A 15,936-nucleotide genomic window follows, 5' to 3' on the forward strand; every position below is an offset into this window, starting at 1 on the left:
GACACAGCATCAAGCCACATGCTGAGAAAGTCATTCTTGTTTCCAATCTCAGTCCATCTGGTGGAGCTAATGGGAGCACTCTTCTCTGCTGGATGCCAGCAGTTTCTTAAGACCTTTCTCATGAGGATCTTTCCCTCTAACTGAAAGAGAGCAAGTCTTAGGCATAAGCCATCACCCCCTAAAAGGCATGAGGACTGCTAGTTGAAAATTAAAGGCATTACTTTGAATTTTCTTTCTTTTTTATTGGAGGATAATTGTTTTACATTGTTGTGGTGGTCTCTGCCATACATCTATCATACATCTATATGTATACACACACACACACACACACCACCCCTCCCTCATACATATATATATATACACACATACACACCCTCCCTCCTGAACCTCCTCTTCCCATATATACATAATTATATATGTGTATATATGTATACATATATATATACCCCTCCCTCTTGAGCCTCCCTTTCCCATATATACATAATTATTTATGTATATATATAATTAATATGTATAATTATAAACTTATATTTATACCCTTCCCTCTTGAGCCTCCCCTCCTCATGCTACCCCTCTAGGTCATGACAGAGCACCAGGCTGGGCTCCCTGTGTTCTATAGCAACTTCCTTCTAGTTATCTACTTCACACATGATAGGGAAGATCCCCCGGGGGAGTGCATGGCAACCCACTCCAGTATTCTTGCCTGAAGAATCCCATGGACAGAGGAGCCTGGGGGGCTAAAGTCCATGGGATCAGAAAGAGTCAGACAGGACTGAAATGCTTTAGCATAGTGTATAAATGTCAGTGCTACTTTGTCAGTTTGTACTTCGTTTCTCCTTTCTCTCTTCTTATCCTGCTGTGTCTACAAGTCCATTCTCTACACCTGCATCTCCATTTCTTCTCTATATATAGGTTCATCAGTACTGTTTTTCTAGATTCCATATATATGCCTCAATATATGGTATTTGTTTGTCTCTTTCTGACTTCACTTTGTATAACAGGGTCTAGGTTCATCCACCTCACTACAACTGACTCAAAATTGTTCTTTTTTTTACAGCCGAGTAATATTCTATTTGTATTTGCTCGCTTAGCTTCTGTGCATGGCCAATGAGGCTGGTGGCTGGTTCTCTACTTACTCCAGTGGCATCAATTTTTCTTTAAAGAAATACATTTAATATAAAATGAATTGATTTAAGACATTTTGGATAAAGAATCGCTTAATTAATGCTAAGGCAGGGCAATCCACTATAAAGGGGTTACAAAGAGGTCTGAAATATTGGTATCACTGCCCTCAAGTTTCTAACCCCTGAACCCCGATTCCTCCCAACAGTGGCTGAAAGCCGAGGCATACTGGAGAGTATCCAGAGGTTCTCTTTGCTGCCCACCTACCTCCCGGTGACCTACCACATCCACCACGCAGACGTGTCCTTCTTCCTCAAGGAAGCCAACCAGGACATCATGAGAAACTCCAGTCTACAGTCGCGGGTGGAGTCCTTTCTGATTTACAAATCCAAGAGGCTACCAGTCCTGAATGCCAGCTATGGGCCTTTCGCCATTGAGCAGGTGGTACCCCAGGACTTGATGCTCCCCTCCAGCCCCTTTGGATTCACCAGCACGTTTTCTCTGAACTGGAAGCTGAAGGCGCACATCCTGCGGGACAAGATCTACCTGAGCCGGCCCCGCGTGCAGGTGCTGTTCCACGTGGTGGGCAGGGACTGGGACGACCCTGGCCCGGTGCAGAGCCTGCCCTGCCTGCGGGTGTTCGCCTTCCGGGAGACCCGGGAGGTACGAGGCAGCTGCCGCCTGCGGGGGGCTCTGGGGCTGTGTGTGGCGCAGCTGGAGCTCCCGGCCAGCTGGTTCGGCCCCCCGACGGTGGTGGCCGGAAGGAAGAAGACGCCGGAGCCCCCCGAAGGGAGTCCGGTGGAGCTCTACTACGCCGTGCAGCAAGGGGACGACCGTGGAGACTGCGCCAAGGAGGATGCCCGGAGAGCCGGCGGTATGCGGACGGGCCGTAATGACATCGATGAGTCTGGGCCTCCCTTGCACAGGATCGGGAGTGTTTTTCTTTACCAGACCCCCAGCCGGCCGCCGCTGAGAGAGCTGCGCTTGGATAACCACGTGGCTGTGCAGTACGTGCCAAAGACAGTCAGGCAGGGAGACGTGCTGACTTTTCCAGTCTCCATCTCCAAAAACTCCACCGAGGACCGCTTCACGTTAAGGTGAGTTCATTATCTTCCGGTAGCACCTCCAAGGTCAAGGGCGCTTCTGAGACCCTTCCCCTATGTGTGATGCATAGATCTGTGTTAGCGCTGGCCAGGGTAGAAACGTCCCTCCACTTTTTGCGGACTCCAATGTTCACTGTCAAGTAGAAAGACCAGTTAGAGCTCTCTGAATTGGCAGTTGATTCGGTGAAGATGTTGTTAATAGATTTTCTGGGCTGTCCCAGGAAAGTCAGGAGCAGGCTGATATTCTATCTTGGACCTGGCTTAGGTGGTTCTCAGCAGGTCTTAGGAGAGTTCAATGGCTCAGAGTTGACATAACTCTGCAAATGGGTTGGCAAAAATTGTCAGGGAGGATAGAGGATACAGTGTTGCCAACTCACAATCTCTTCGGAGCATGTGAGTTCTAAGTACACTCTGTGGCACCAACCTCAAAGTTACCCTTTTGTTTCTCTCTGGAAATAGAACTTGGTGTTCAAAATATAAAAGAGCAGAAAGTGTAAAGATATCCAGTAGAGTTTGTGGATTGTCTTATATAAAAATTATACCAAGAGGAGGCATTTAAAATGAGTCCTGTGGGATTTAAGAAAAAAGAAGGGATGAGTTTTCTCTTTGGAACATACAGTAGCTTGTGAGGGAAGCTTGGCTTGATTGGATTTTCATTACAGTTTTGTTGTTGTTGTTTCATTTGTTTTAAACACACATGAGTTTGATTATAACAGCTATTTGGTGTAAGTATTATTAGATCACTAAATGTGTCCTCACATTGCTACATAATCCAGAAAGTTGACCTGAAGTGCCATCTAATCAAGTTTGGTATGACCCCTGAGTGTTACTGGACATGGGACCACATTTATATGTGGGTTTTTAAAGCTTATCCAACAATGAAAAGCCCTCTTGTCCCTCTCCCCTGGGGCTCAATAGCTGTTTTTCTTTCTTTCTTTTCTTTTTTACTTTGTCTATGTTTCATTTATTTCTCTTATCTTTCTGATTCCTTTTGCTCTACTAACTTTGAGTTTTATTTGTTCTTTCTCTAGTTGCTTAGCTGTAAGGTTAGGTTGTTTATTTGAGATTTTCCTCTTTTCTTGAGCCAAGATTGTCTTGCTATAAACTTCACTCTTAGAACTGCTTTTGCTGCATCCCATAGGTTTTGGATCATCGTATTTTTGTTGTCATTTGTCTCTAGGTACTTTTTGATTTCCTCTTTGGTTTCTCCAGTGATCTATTGATTATTTAGTAACAAATTGTTTAGCCTCCATATGTTTGTGTGTGTGTGTGTTTTTTACAGTTTTTTCCTATAATTTATTTTTAGTCTCATAGCATTGTGAGCATAGCATCTCACATCAAAAGATGCTTGATGTGATTTCAGTTTTCTTAAATTTACCATGCCTTGATTTGTGACCCAAGGTGTGATCTATCCTGGAGAATGTTCCATGTGCTCTTGAGAAAGAAGTGTATTCTGCTGCTTTCAGTTGGAATGTCCTATGAATATCAGTTAAGTCTATCTGTTCTAATGTGTCATTTAAAGCTTGTGTTTTCTTATGAATTTTCTGTCTGGATGATCCCACTTACATTGTGTAGGTGGAATGATGAAGTCCCCCACTGTTCTTTCCTTAAAAAAAAAAATTCTGTGTTTGTTAAGGGGGTGGATGAGTTTAAGAAAGAAATCATTCTTTTGCTTATACTTTGCACATTTCAGTTTTGTTGATTGTGACCTAGTGCTGGGAATTTCCTTTGAATCTCAACCAAAGACACAGAAACCAATGGACAGCATTAACCTCATGATCGGACCTGGCTCATGTTGGCAGGAAAAACCTTCAGCCGGGTGGGGGTGCATCTGGGGATTAAACACAGGGATTTAGTATGAACAACACGTCTGTGGGACTGAGACCTCGTGATCGCTCCCTTCTGTCCTTTGGAAATCAGACCTAGATCCAGCTGGTCATGGGCCCTCCCTCTGCCTGATGTGTAGCTTTGCGCTTGGTTTTCCCAGGCTCAACACATTTATATAATATTCTTTTTGGAGATGACTGCCTATATAGAGAAATATTTTGCCAGTGGAAACTCAAGGTCTTGAATAAGAAGAAGTCAAACAATTTCATAATCTACCATTTTTTTTCATTTACCAGCTACTGCTTGTTGAATTCCTGGACCCATGGTTTACAAACTAGAATCTCCTAAAGCTTTAACTCTCCAGTAGATGATATTCACATCAGCCTTTATTGGGAAGCAGCTATCAGTGTAGAATTACATTTCACAGAAAACTGTGCATCTGACCACAATCCATTGCCCACTAGCGTGTTCACATGCATCCTGAGGGCAGCCCTGCCACTGGCAAGCTGTGCCATGGCCAGGAGAGGTTCGTTTCTGGGCTATGTATTCTGAGGGATCCACAGCTTTGCAGATTCAGAAATAAGCATCTTGCCACTTAGAAGTCAAAAGATTGGAAAATTTTGGATGTAGAGCCAAAGTGTGTTTGTTCAGAGTCCATCATTTAGAAAGGTGCTTTCCATTTAAGACAATAGTAAAATAAATCAGTAAATACTTTACAAATGTGTATTTAAGTTGATAAAGTAGCACGCTTTCCATCTCTTTAAAAGTTGCATTAATAATATGCCTGCTGAATACTTAACACACACTAATTACGAATGAGTCTTATCTGTTTATGAAAACAGCTGGCGGGAAACCTGGATCTGGCAATGTCGTTAGCCTTTAGTTGGAATTCTCATAATTAGAAAATAATGAAGCTGTGTATCTTTTTTAATGAAGTCAATTTGACACTCGTTTAGCACAGCTTCCGAGTATTTAGAATTAGCCTGGGTCTGCTCTGTTGTTGTTGTTTAGATGCTAAGTCGTGTCTGACTCTTTTGTGACCTCATGGACTGTAGCCTGCCAGGGTCCTCTGTCCATGGGATTTTCCAGTCAAGAATACTGAAGTAGGGTGCCATTTCCTTCTCCAGGGGTTCTTCTCCACCCAGGGATCAAAGATCAAACCTGCATCTCCTTCATTGGCAGGCAGGTTCTTTACCACTGAGCCACCTTGGAAGCCCATATGTGTGTGTGTATGTGTGTGTACACATACATACATGTATTAATATATCCATAAAATACTATCAGTTCAGTTCAGTTCAGTTCATTCACTCAGTCGTGTCCGACTCTTTGTGACCCCATGAATCGCAGCACGCCAGGCCTCCCTGTCCATCACCAACTCCCGGAGTTCACTCAGACTCACATCCATCAAGTCAGTGATGCCATCCAGCCATCTCATCCTCTGTCGTCCCCTTCTCCTCCTGCCCCCAATCCCTCCCAGCATCACAGTCTTTTCCAATGAGTCAACTCTTTGCATGAGGTGGCCAAAGTACTGGAGTTTCAGCTTCAGCATCATTCCTTCCAAAGAAATCCCAGGGCTGATCTCCTTCAGAATGGATTGGTTGGATCTCCTTGCAGTCCAAAGGACTCTCAAGAGTCTTCTCCAACACCACAGTTCAAAAGTATCAATTCTTCAGCGCTCAGCCTTCTTCACAGTCCAACTCTCACATCCATACATGACCACAGGAAAAACCATAGCCTTGACTAGATGGACCTTTGTTGGCAAAGTAAAATACTATGGGTATCTGTTAAATGACTAGAGGCATTTCTGTAATATCCAGCATGAACTGATGGCTTTGCTGTGTTCTGTGCTTAGTTACTCAATCGTGTCCAATTCTTTGTAGCCCCATGGGCTATAGCCTGTCAGACTTCTTCTGTCTATGGGATTTCCCAGACAAAAATACTGTAGTGGGTTGCCATTTCCTTCTCCAGGGAATCTTCCCGACCTAGGGATCAAACCCACATCTCCTGCCTTGGCATGTGGGTTCTTTACCGCTGAGCCACCAGGAAGCCCGAGCTCTATCTAGCCATCTGCTGTATATACAACCCTGAAGGATACAACCATGTATCCTTGGGTGCTTTCCTCTGCAATAGTGACTTGTTTCTAGACTCAGGGGTGACAGTGCTAATGAAGTCCACAGGTGGGTTCATGTTTTGTAGGTCAGGTGCCAGTAGGACATAGCTCTCCACTTAAGGATGGCCAGGGTGGAGAGGGGACCAGATTAACTGCCAGCAACAGAAGGGAACCCATCCGGATTGAGGACTTCTGCTGCAGACAGTGATTGACCACCTAAAAACTGCCGCTTCCCTGTCACTTCTGTGCCTCTCATTTCTAGCTGACACAAAGAGGCTTGTCTTCTATCCTGAGAATCAAGTTTTGTGGTGCAAATTATCTCCAAGGGCAATTTACAAAAATAGCTGGGTGTGTGCATGTGTGTGCATTAGCCATTGCAAAGAGGAAAACCAGGATGAGGCTGTTTGTCATCTTAGAAGTTCTCTTCTCTCCTGGAGCCCAAATCTTCCAAAGCAGACCTTCACAAAGGAAGAAAAGCAAAGCACTTTCATTCTTTAAACATCTAAGGATCCCTTTTAATTTCAGAGAATGTTTTCCTTCCAGTGGACAACAAAAGCATCACCCAGCACGTGGACCTTTTTTGCACATTCTCACCACTCCATCCCTTTTCCTTCTCCCACAGAGAGTCAATTTCAGAAACATCCGAGGCCTCTTGTCACCTGATTATGTGTCTGGAGAATCAAGGAACTCTTTCTTGCTCATCTCCCCCACCTATTCTTCGGTTGCTTCTTCCCACAAGAAGTCAGTTTCAAAGGCTTCTGGTTGTCTGATCTGAATGTAAGCCTGGAGCCAAATATTTGCACAGTATTAGCTTGGCTCCCTGACAATCCAGGAAAAAGAGGTGGAAAGATCCAAATCAGAGATACAGCACTCAGAACTGTCTGGGTGCCTTTCTCAAAGTCAGAGATATGTTAAGATTGGTTAAATGAATGAATGAATGAATGGCTGTCTTGGTGGTGGTGGTTTAGTCACAAAATCATGTCCAACTCTTTTGCGACCCCGTGGACTATAGCCCGCCAGGATCCTCGGTCCATGAGATTCTACAGGCAAGAATACTGAAATGGGTTGCCATTTCCTTCTCCAGGGGATCTTGCCAGGGATCGAACCCACATCTCCTGCATTGCAGGTGGATTCTCTACCAACCAAGCCACCTGGAAAGTTTAGACGTCTTGTTAATTATTAACAAATGCATATACTTTGCTGAAGTCTTTGCAGTTTTATATGCTAAATCTTCAAGAATTTGTTAAGAATCTTGTGCTCAGAAAGTGGTCAGGTCTCAGAGCAGGTTTCTGAATAAGGCATTATTAAGAAGTAGATATTCACTATTCTTGCAAAAATGAGAGATATAAAAGAGGGAAAAAAAACAAAATAAGAATAATTGACAAGAGGACAAAGTGGGCCTGGGGTTGATAAGGCTCAAATGTATTTTTTGGTGGTTTGGGAAGCTTGCTTTGCAGAAGGTTTTGAGCTTGTTAGAAATAATATGTGGTGTTTTTTGGTGGTTTGGCCCTGAACTTGAGTCACTTGAATGATGTAGCCTTTGACGCTGCCTTGAAGCAGAAAGTCTCTCCTTATTCTATTGCAGGTAAAGTATGCCCTGGTATACCGAATGATATTCTTAGTTGCATGCCATAAATCCCAACCTACATAATTTAAGAACATAAATAAATGAAAGGGTTAGTTGAATGTATGTTGTTAGTCTTAAGAATTAATAAGGCATGGGACCACTTGCCTTGACAATGCACAGTGTGGGAGGCGGAGGATGCCCTTGGTTTAGAGGCAACAGCCTGCTTGCCCAGCACCTCTTCCCCACCTGGCATAATGAATTCTTCCAAAAGTTCCCTCTGTTCTTATTATAATCAAAGGTGCAAAGACTCTTGGATGTTTAAAGAATGATCTAATTTTAATTTTTTTCCTTGTAGCTATCCAGTTTTCCCAGCACCATTTGTGTTGAAGAGACTGTCTTTCCAACATTATATTCTTGTCTCCTTGGTTGTAGATTAATTAACCATAGGTGCATGGGTTTATTTCTAGGCTTTGTATCCTGTTCCATTGATCTGTGTTTCTGTTTTGTGCCAATACCATACTGTTTTGATGACTGTAGTTTTGCCTCGTTAATTGGCTGTACTCCAATATAAAATAAAAAGGTTTTTAAGAGTCAGGAGCTATAGTCTAGTTTGACTCTGTAATATGTTTTGTTGCCAGTGTGGTTGTAGAAATTTCACAACCATCTCAAGGCTCAGGGTTCTCATGTGCTGAATGTTAAATATGTCCTACTTTATGGCAGGATGTTTACAGAAGTTAATCCCATTGATGAAGTTGAACATTAAAATGAACTGCATTGACAACAAAGAAATGTATTGAATAGAGTCCAAAATTTCACGGATTAGTGCAAAATAAGGAAAAGTGGGAGGCAGAGAGGGAGACGAAAGGCTTCCCTGACTGGGAATAGAACCCCATGGGGGCTGCGGCCATGAGAGTGCTGAATCCTAACCACTAGACCACCAGGGAGCGCTTGGCTAACAAAGATCCTTCTAGTCAAAGCTATGGTTTTTCCAGTAGTCATATACAAATGTGAGAGTTGGACCATAAAGGAGGCTGAGTGCTGAAGAACTGATGCTTTCAAATTGTGGTGCTGGACAGGACTCTTGAGAGTCCCTTGGACTGCAAAGAGATCAAACCAGGTTAATCCTAAAGGAAATCAACCCTGAATATTCTTTGGAAAGACTGTTGCTGATGCTGAAGCTATAATACTTTGGCCACCTGATGCAAAAAGCAAACTGTTTGGAAAAGACCCTGATGCTGGGAAAGACTGAAGGCAGGAGGAGAAGGGGATGACTGAGGATGATATGGTTGCATGGCATCATTGACTCAATGGACATGAGTTTGAGCAAACTCTGGGAGATAGTGAAGGACAGGGAAGCCTGGCATATTGCAGTCTGTGGGGTCACAAAGAGTCAGACACAACTGAGGAACTTAAGAGCAACAACAAGGCAAAGTGGACATGGATGAAGTATTGTCAAGCAAGAAAACTCATGATGTGGAAAAATTACTGCTTTAAGACCTGAATGAAGTTTAACTGATTTAGATCATAAAGAAAGCAAGAAGAGATGAGATTTCCAGTATATTTTAAGAATGAAAACAGCTTTCATTTTATTTGTTATTTGCTTTGGAAAAATATATCTGGAAAATATAGGCAGTGCCTGCAGGAAAAGAGTGAATTAGATTCTGTGAGATGAAGACAGTCATGCAAGTTACTTAATCTAGGGTCACATAAATATAGAATAAAATAGGTGGTACAAAATAAAACAAGATAAAATACTCACTCAGATTTTTAAAAAAGACTCTTGGGAAGCTCCCAGTGGCTCACAGACCTAGTTGCTGTCTGAGCCCAGGGTAGCAGAGTTACCTGGTGTGCTTCCAGAATGAGAGGTGGGCTTCTGGAGTCACCTGTCACCAAGAGCACATCCCAGGGGAGGTGGTATTTCCCTCCTGAGAAAAGTGGGGTGCTTTTAAGGAAGAGGATGATGCTGCGTATCTCCAAACCCCACAAAGGTCCATGACATCCATGCCTGGCACTACGTCTCCCTTTGTCATCTGATGGATTCAGGGAGTTGCTTCTGGAGCAGACTGGAGTGCGAGGCAGACAGAGAAAGGAGAGCGATCCATCTTTTTTCAATAAACTTCTGTTTGAGAATAGATTCAGATTTAAGGAAAAAGTTGTGAGGTCAGTACAGGACAGTGCCAGGTGCCTCGTGGTTAGCTTCCCCCTGTAATTAACACCTGACATTAGCTTCATTCATTTGTCATGATCATTGCTCCACTATTATTCTTAGCTGAAGTCCACACTCATTCATACTCCCTTAGTGTTTGCCTGATGCCCCCTTTTCTGTTCCAGGCTCCTGCTCAGGATATCACATTTAATCATCATGTCTTTTTAATTTCTGTTGTCTGTGACTGTTTCTCAGATTTGCTTTCTGTTGACCTTGACAGCTACGAGATGTCCTGTTCAGACTTTCTGAAGAATGTCCCTCAATTGGGATTTATCTGATGTTTTTCTTGTGATAAGACCAAAGAGTGGGCTTGGGGATAAAAAAAAGAAAAAACCACAGAGATAATGTTTTGTATTTGTCTGCAAACTACTCTCTTTCACCTTTTCATTGAATAAACATTGATTGAGGATGTCAGGAAGTACACAGATGAGTTAAAAGGAAAAATGACTCCTATTTGAGGGACAGGAGCATGAGAGAGTGAGCCCTGCCCTGGAAGAGTGGAGAATATGTAGTGGTTCACTTTAATTTGATTTTTGTTTTGTATTGAGGTGTAGTTGGTTTGCAGATTTATTGTGTTGGTTTCGGATGTACAACGGGGTGGTTCAGTCATGCATATGCATGTATCTTTTTTTTTTTTTTTTTTTTTGGATTTTTCCCATATTATCATTGTGGAATATTGAGTGGAGTTCCCTATACTGTACAGTAGATCCTTGTTGTTTATGTAGTACTTCTCTTTTCCAAGAAAGGAAATTCAGGCAAAGGGAACAGTACAGATAAAAACACAAAGACATCAGGTGTATCTCTGTGCTCTTTTATCCCCAATCATTTTGAAATAAAAACCAAATGGGATTTTTAAAAACAAAAAATAAACACATAAAAATAAAGTGCCATTTTCATTTCATCATATCAAGGATATTTACTCCCAATCTGACTTAGTCATTGTTGATGTGAACTTTGGTCACTGGTTGGGGTGATATTTCTTGGGTTTTTCCACCGTAAAGTTGATTTTTCAACATGTCCTATACAGTATTTTCCAAAAGGAAGTAATTATCCACAGCTCACAGTTATGGAATTATAGTGTGCCTTCTTCTTGCCAGTGGTATATCTATGTTAATCATTTGGAATTCTGTGGGGGAAATTGGTTAATTTTCCCTCATGCATGTATTTATTCAATCATTGATTTCAATAAGGACATCTGGATATTTGTTAATACTTTACAGTTTGGGTTATAATCCCATAGAATAGACACTTCTCAGTCTTTGGCTGTTGACATTTGGATCTTATGATGTTTTGTTGAGAGGTGCCGTCTGGTCTGTACATTGTAGTTTGAGTAACTGCATCTCTGACTTGACCCACTATATACACAACCTGAATTGTGATATCCCAAGATGGTCCAGATATTTCCTAATATCTCCTGGGTGGGGATGGAATCACCCTTACAACTGAAAAATTATGACTGTGGTTGTTGGGAAACTACTCTACTCTTGGACTTCCCCCTAGTGGTTTAGTGGATAAGAATCCACCTGCCAATGCAGGGGACACGGGTTCAATCCCTGCTCCAGGAAAATCCCACATAACTTGAAGTAACTAAGCCTGTGCACCACAACTCTGAACCTGAGCACTAGAGTCTGTGCTCCCCAACAATAGAAGCCACCACAATGAGAAGTCTGGGCACCGCAACTAGAGAGTAACCCCTGCTCACCACAACCAGAGAAAGCTCACTTGCAGCAACAAAGACTTTTAGCACAGCAAAAAAAAAAAAAAAAAAGAATAAAATTAAAAAGCTCAGCTCTTACAGAGAGGGAGGTACCAGGTTTAGAATAAATAAATACTGTGTGGAGTCAGATTTTTCTTGAAAATCCCTTATGTTGTACCCAACATATGGGTTTTACTTCCACCTGAGCATGTATTCCATGAGAATCTTGAATCATGAGATGAGCAGAATCTTCCATCTGCTCGCTGTTGTTTCTTCATTTCTCATACAATATCTGGCCTAAACAGCCACTCATTAACTGTTGGAGGATTGAGTAGTAGTTACAGTCTCCGTGAGTTCACTCCATGTATCTTCCGTTTAGGAGGGGACCAGAGAGAAGGTTCTTCATTTAGACTTGAGATGAAGTGGCTGGTGTGTATTTCAAGGCCATGTATACAAAATAATGGGCTTTCCAGGTGGCTCAAGTGGTAAAGAGTCTTGTCTGCCAAGCAGGAGGCCTCAGTTCGATCCCTGGGTCAGGAAGACCCCCTGAAGAAGGAAAGGGCAACCCACTCCAGTATGCTTGCCTGGGAAATCCCATGGACAGAAGAGCCTGGTGAGCTAGTCCATGGTGTCGCAAACAGTTGGACAGAACTTAGCAACTAAAGAACAATAGCAACAATATAAAATAACAGAGTCAGGTGTAGTCCTATTAAGATACTTGCTCTGTAAGAGGAACCCCAATCTGAGATGATCTGAGGCCATTGTTTCCAACAATGACAGCTTCTAGGATCTTCTGGCCTCCATAACAGTCTGGGGTGAAGCCTTGGTGTTAGTAATTTTTTTTTTTTTTTTAGTAACAACAATACCCATGATGGCTCAGTGGTAAAGAATCCTCTTGCCAATACAGGAGACACAGGAGGTGTGGGTTCAATCCCTGGATCGGGACGATCCCATGGAGGAGGAAATGGCAATCCACTCCAGTATTCTCGTTTGGATGAATCCCGTAGACAGAGGAACCTGGTGGGGTACAGTCCATGGGGTCGCAAAGCATTGGACATAACTGAGTGACTGAGCACACATATCCATGAACCTAAAAGAATGCATATTTCTTTCTTTAAGTAATTTATCCATCTGTTATAATTCATGTACCCTAAGGTAATGGAAATCCAAACCTATACTGTGAATAGATTTTAAAAAATTGTTCTTCTATCTTTTTCATTATCTCTTTTATTAATATTATTATTTTACTGAAATATAGTTGATTTATAATATCATGTATTGTGCTAATATTTTTTCTGTTTATTTATTTATTTATTTTTGGTTGTGCTGAGTCTTCATTCCTATGAGCGGGCTTTCTCTGGGTGTGGGTACTCAGGGCTGCTTTCTCATTGCGGTGCATGGACTTCTCATTGCGATCGCTTCTCTTGTTGCAGAGCAGAAGCTCTAGTGGGCTTCAGTGATTGCAGCACATGGGCTCAGTACCTGTGGCTCAAAGGCCCTAGAGCATGCAGGCTTCAGTCATTGTGGCAAGCGGGCTTAGTTGCCCCTCGGCATGTCAGATCTTCCTGGACCAGGGATCGAACCCGTGTCCCCTGCATTGGCAGGTGGATTCTTAACTACTTGACTACCAGAAAAGTCCCTGGTACTGGCATTTTCAAAAACCTCTCCAAGAGATACGAACTTGCAGTTGGAGTTGGGAGCCATTGGGTTCACGTCACCCTTCTTGCTATTCTGGTCAATGCTTGTTAAGTCGAATGGTGAAGTTAGAAATTTAAGTTAATTAAACTGCTCATGCTCCTCTCTCCCGCTATATAATTGAATCACATTGTTTAACGAATTTTTGTGCAAACTCCACTGTGTAACAATACACATAGCCTCTCTGCATACAGCTTCACACATTTCAAGATGTCAATCCATAGTGATCTCCAACTCAAGAATCCCTCCATCCGCTGATAGCTCCCTTTCCTTTCCAGCTATACTGTGTTTTAACCAAGTGTTCATGATAAGTCACTACGGTTGTTTCTGACTCTTTGTGACCCTATGGATCATCGCCTGCCAGGCTCCTGTGTCCGTGGGATTCTCCAGGCAATAATACTGGAATAGGTTGCTGTGCCCTCCTCCAGGGGATCTTCCTGACCCAGAAATCCAATCTGTATCTCTTGTGTCTGTTGCATTGGCAGGTGAGTTCCTTACCACTAGCACTACCCTTTGCCCCAAGCTGATGGCTATACATCCATTTTTGAGTTAAACAAACTGATGGCTCTGATTCTTTTGGGGAAGAGAGGAAAGAAGGAAGATGCCAACTGTGGTACGAGCTGTGCTCTGATATTGATACTGGGACTGTTGCTTGAGATTTCCTTGAATCTCTTTGCCATGTTCTAGCAGGAGGCTCATCTCATGAGCAAGAGAAATTGACTTTGGCCAACTTGGCAGAGTTGGAAGTTCTGAAGATAATGGAAGGGTTTCTTTCTTTTTTATGGCTGGATAATATTTCTTCGTGTATATACATCACATTTTCTTTATCCATTCATCCATTACTGGACACTCAGGTTGTTTCCATGTCTTGACTCTTGCAAATAATGCTGCAGTGAACAGCGGGGAACAGATATCTCCTTGAGACAGTGATTTCATTTTTTCCTGCAACAACAGGGATAAACCTTAAAGGCATTATGTTCAGTGACATAAGTCCAAGAAATTCAGATTCTGAATAATGTCACTTCCAGGTGGAATCTGATGAAAGCTTCTAGAATCAGAGAATAGATGGATGGTTGCCAGAGGCTTGAGGAAGGGGGAAAAGGGATGCTGGTCCGAAGGTACCAACTACTGGTTCTGAGATAAACAAGTTCTGGGGATTTAATGTACGGCATGGTAACTGCAGTTAATCATACTGTATTGCATACTTGAAAGTTGCTAAGAGAGTAAATATTAAAAGTTCTCATCATGAAAAAAGAGATAACTAAATGAGATGATGGAGTTATAAACTAACCTTATTGCTGTAAAATCATCATTTTACACTATGTATGTGTGTCATGTATATTACACATTACACTTTAAATTATCACACTGTACACCTTAAGCTTACACAGTATTATATGTCAATTACATCTCAAGAAAGCCAGAAAACAAAAAGAAATCAATGAAATGACTAGAGAAAAGATGCTGAATGAAGTAGGATCCATGCCATTCTGGGGGGTCGGAGTTGAAACAAGAAGCAGCTGTTCTGTAACAGGAAGAGCTCCTGCAGAAATCAATGCTCTTCGTACATTTCTTCCATTCTTTTATCTCTAGCCTAGACCTCACCAACCTAGGGAGGAGGTCATTCTCTCAAGCTTGAGTCCTGTGTCCACCCCTTGGCCATGCCAGAGCAGTGAGAGAAAATATGTGACCCCCTCAGTAACTTCTGGGAGGGAAGTAGGTGCTGCATTTACATTCCCTCCTTGATCAGTCCCAGTGAGAGACCACTGATCCCCCGACTCAGAACTCAGGGGGCTTCCAGAAAGAGGGCAGAGAGACTGGTAGCCAAAATAGGACACGTGATTGCTGCACACTCCTTCAGGGAAAGGTTATCATCCCCATGGATGAGATGAAATGAAATTAATTTGCACACACAAAAAGAGCAGGGTGGACATACCTCCACACTCCTCTTCATGGTTTGTGCAGTGTGGCCTGAAACCCCCTAGAGTTCACTGTGTGTGTATGTGTGTTGTTTACGCTTCGGACAGGCCCAGAAAATGCAGGCGCTACAGGAAACTGTTGTGTGTCTTCGAGGCCCCGGGGGGCTCTAAGGAATGATCGTGTGGTGTTCAGGACACTGCCTTCAAGGCTTGGTGAGAAGCATGTTTGAAAGCAGCAATTTTTTAATTGAGCTATAGATAATTTACAGTGTTGTGTTAGTTTCAAGTGCACAACAGAGGGACTCAGTTATTCACACACACACATGTTCTCTTTTGAATTCTTTTTCATTATAGGTGGGGCCGTTCATTACCCATTACGTCACCTGACACTTTCATCTTTGTTCAGGAAAAAAACAAAATCCCTTATGAAATGCATCTGCAGACAAATTCTGCTTATTCTGAATGTCATTTTGCTCACCATGGTGGCCAGGATACACCAAACACTGATAGAATAAATTTGCAACATTTCGCATAATGCCTTCAATTTCTTTTTTTATTTATTAAGTTACAGTTGATTTACAATCTTGTGTTAGTGTCAGGTGTACAGTTTCGGATTCTTTTCCACTATAGGTTATTACCTGCTATTAAATGTAGTCTCCTGTGCTACATAGTAGGACATCATTGTTACCTA

The 15,936-nt window shown here is 42.4% G+C and overlaps 1 protein-coding gene across 1 annotated transcript in view; it reads left to right on the top strand.

Moving 5' to 3' along the window:
- TMEM132D (transmembrane protein 132D) overlaps nt 1–15,936 on the top strand; it is an 884,961-nt gene that overhangs the window by 232,856 nt on the left and 636,169 nt on the right. Inside the window, exon 2 of the mRNA XM_070769354.1 lies at nt 1,331–2,219. Within this exon, the coding sequence (XP_070625455.1) occupies nt 1,331–2,219 (889 nt within the window). The remainder of the gene's footprint in view (nt 1–1,330; nt 2,220–15,936) is intronic.

This window comes from Bos indicus, chromosome 17 (genome assembly GCF_029378745.1).
Source record: "Bos indicus isolate NIAB-ARS_2022 breed Sahiwal x Tharparkar chromosome 17, NIAB-ARS_B.indTharparkar_mat_pri_1.0, whole genome shotgun sequence".
Classification (NCBI taxonomy): Eukaryota; Metazoa; Chordata; class Mammalia; order Artiodactyla; family Bovidae; genus Bos; species Bos indicus.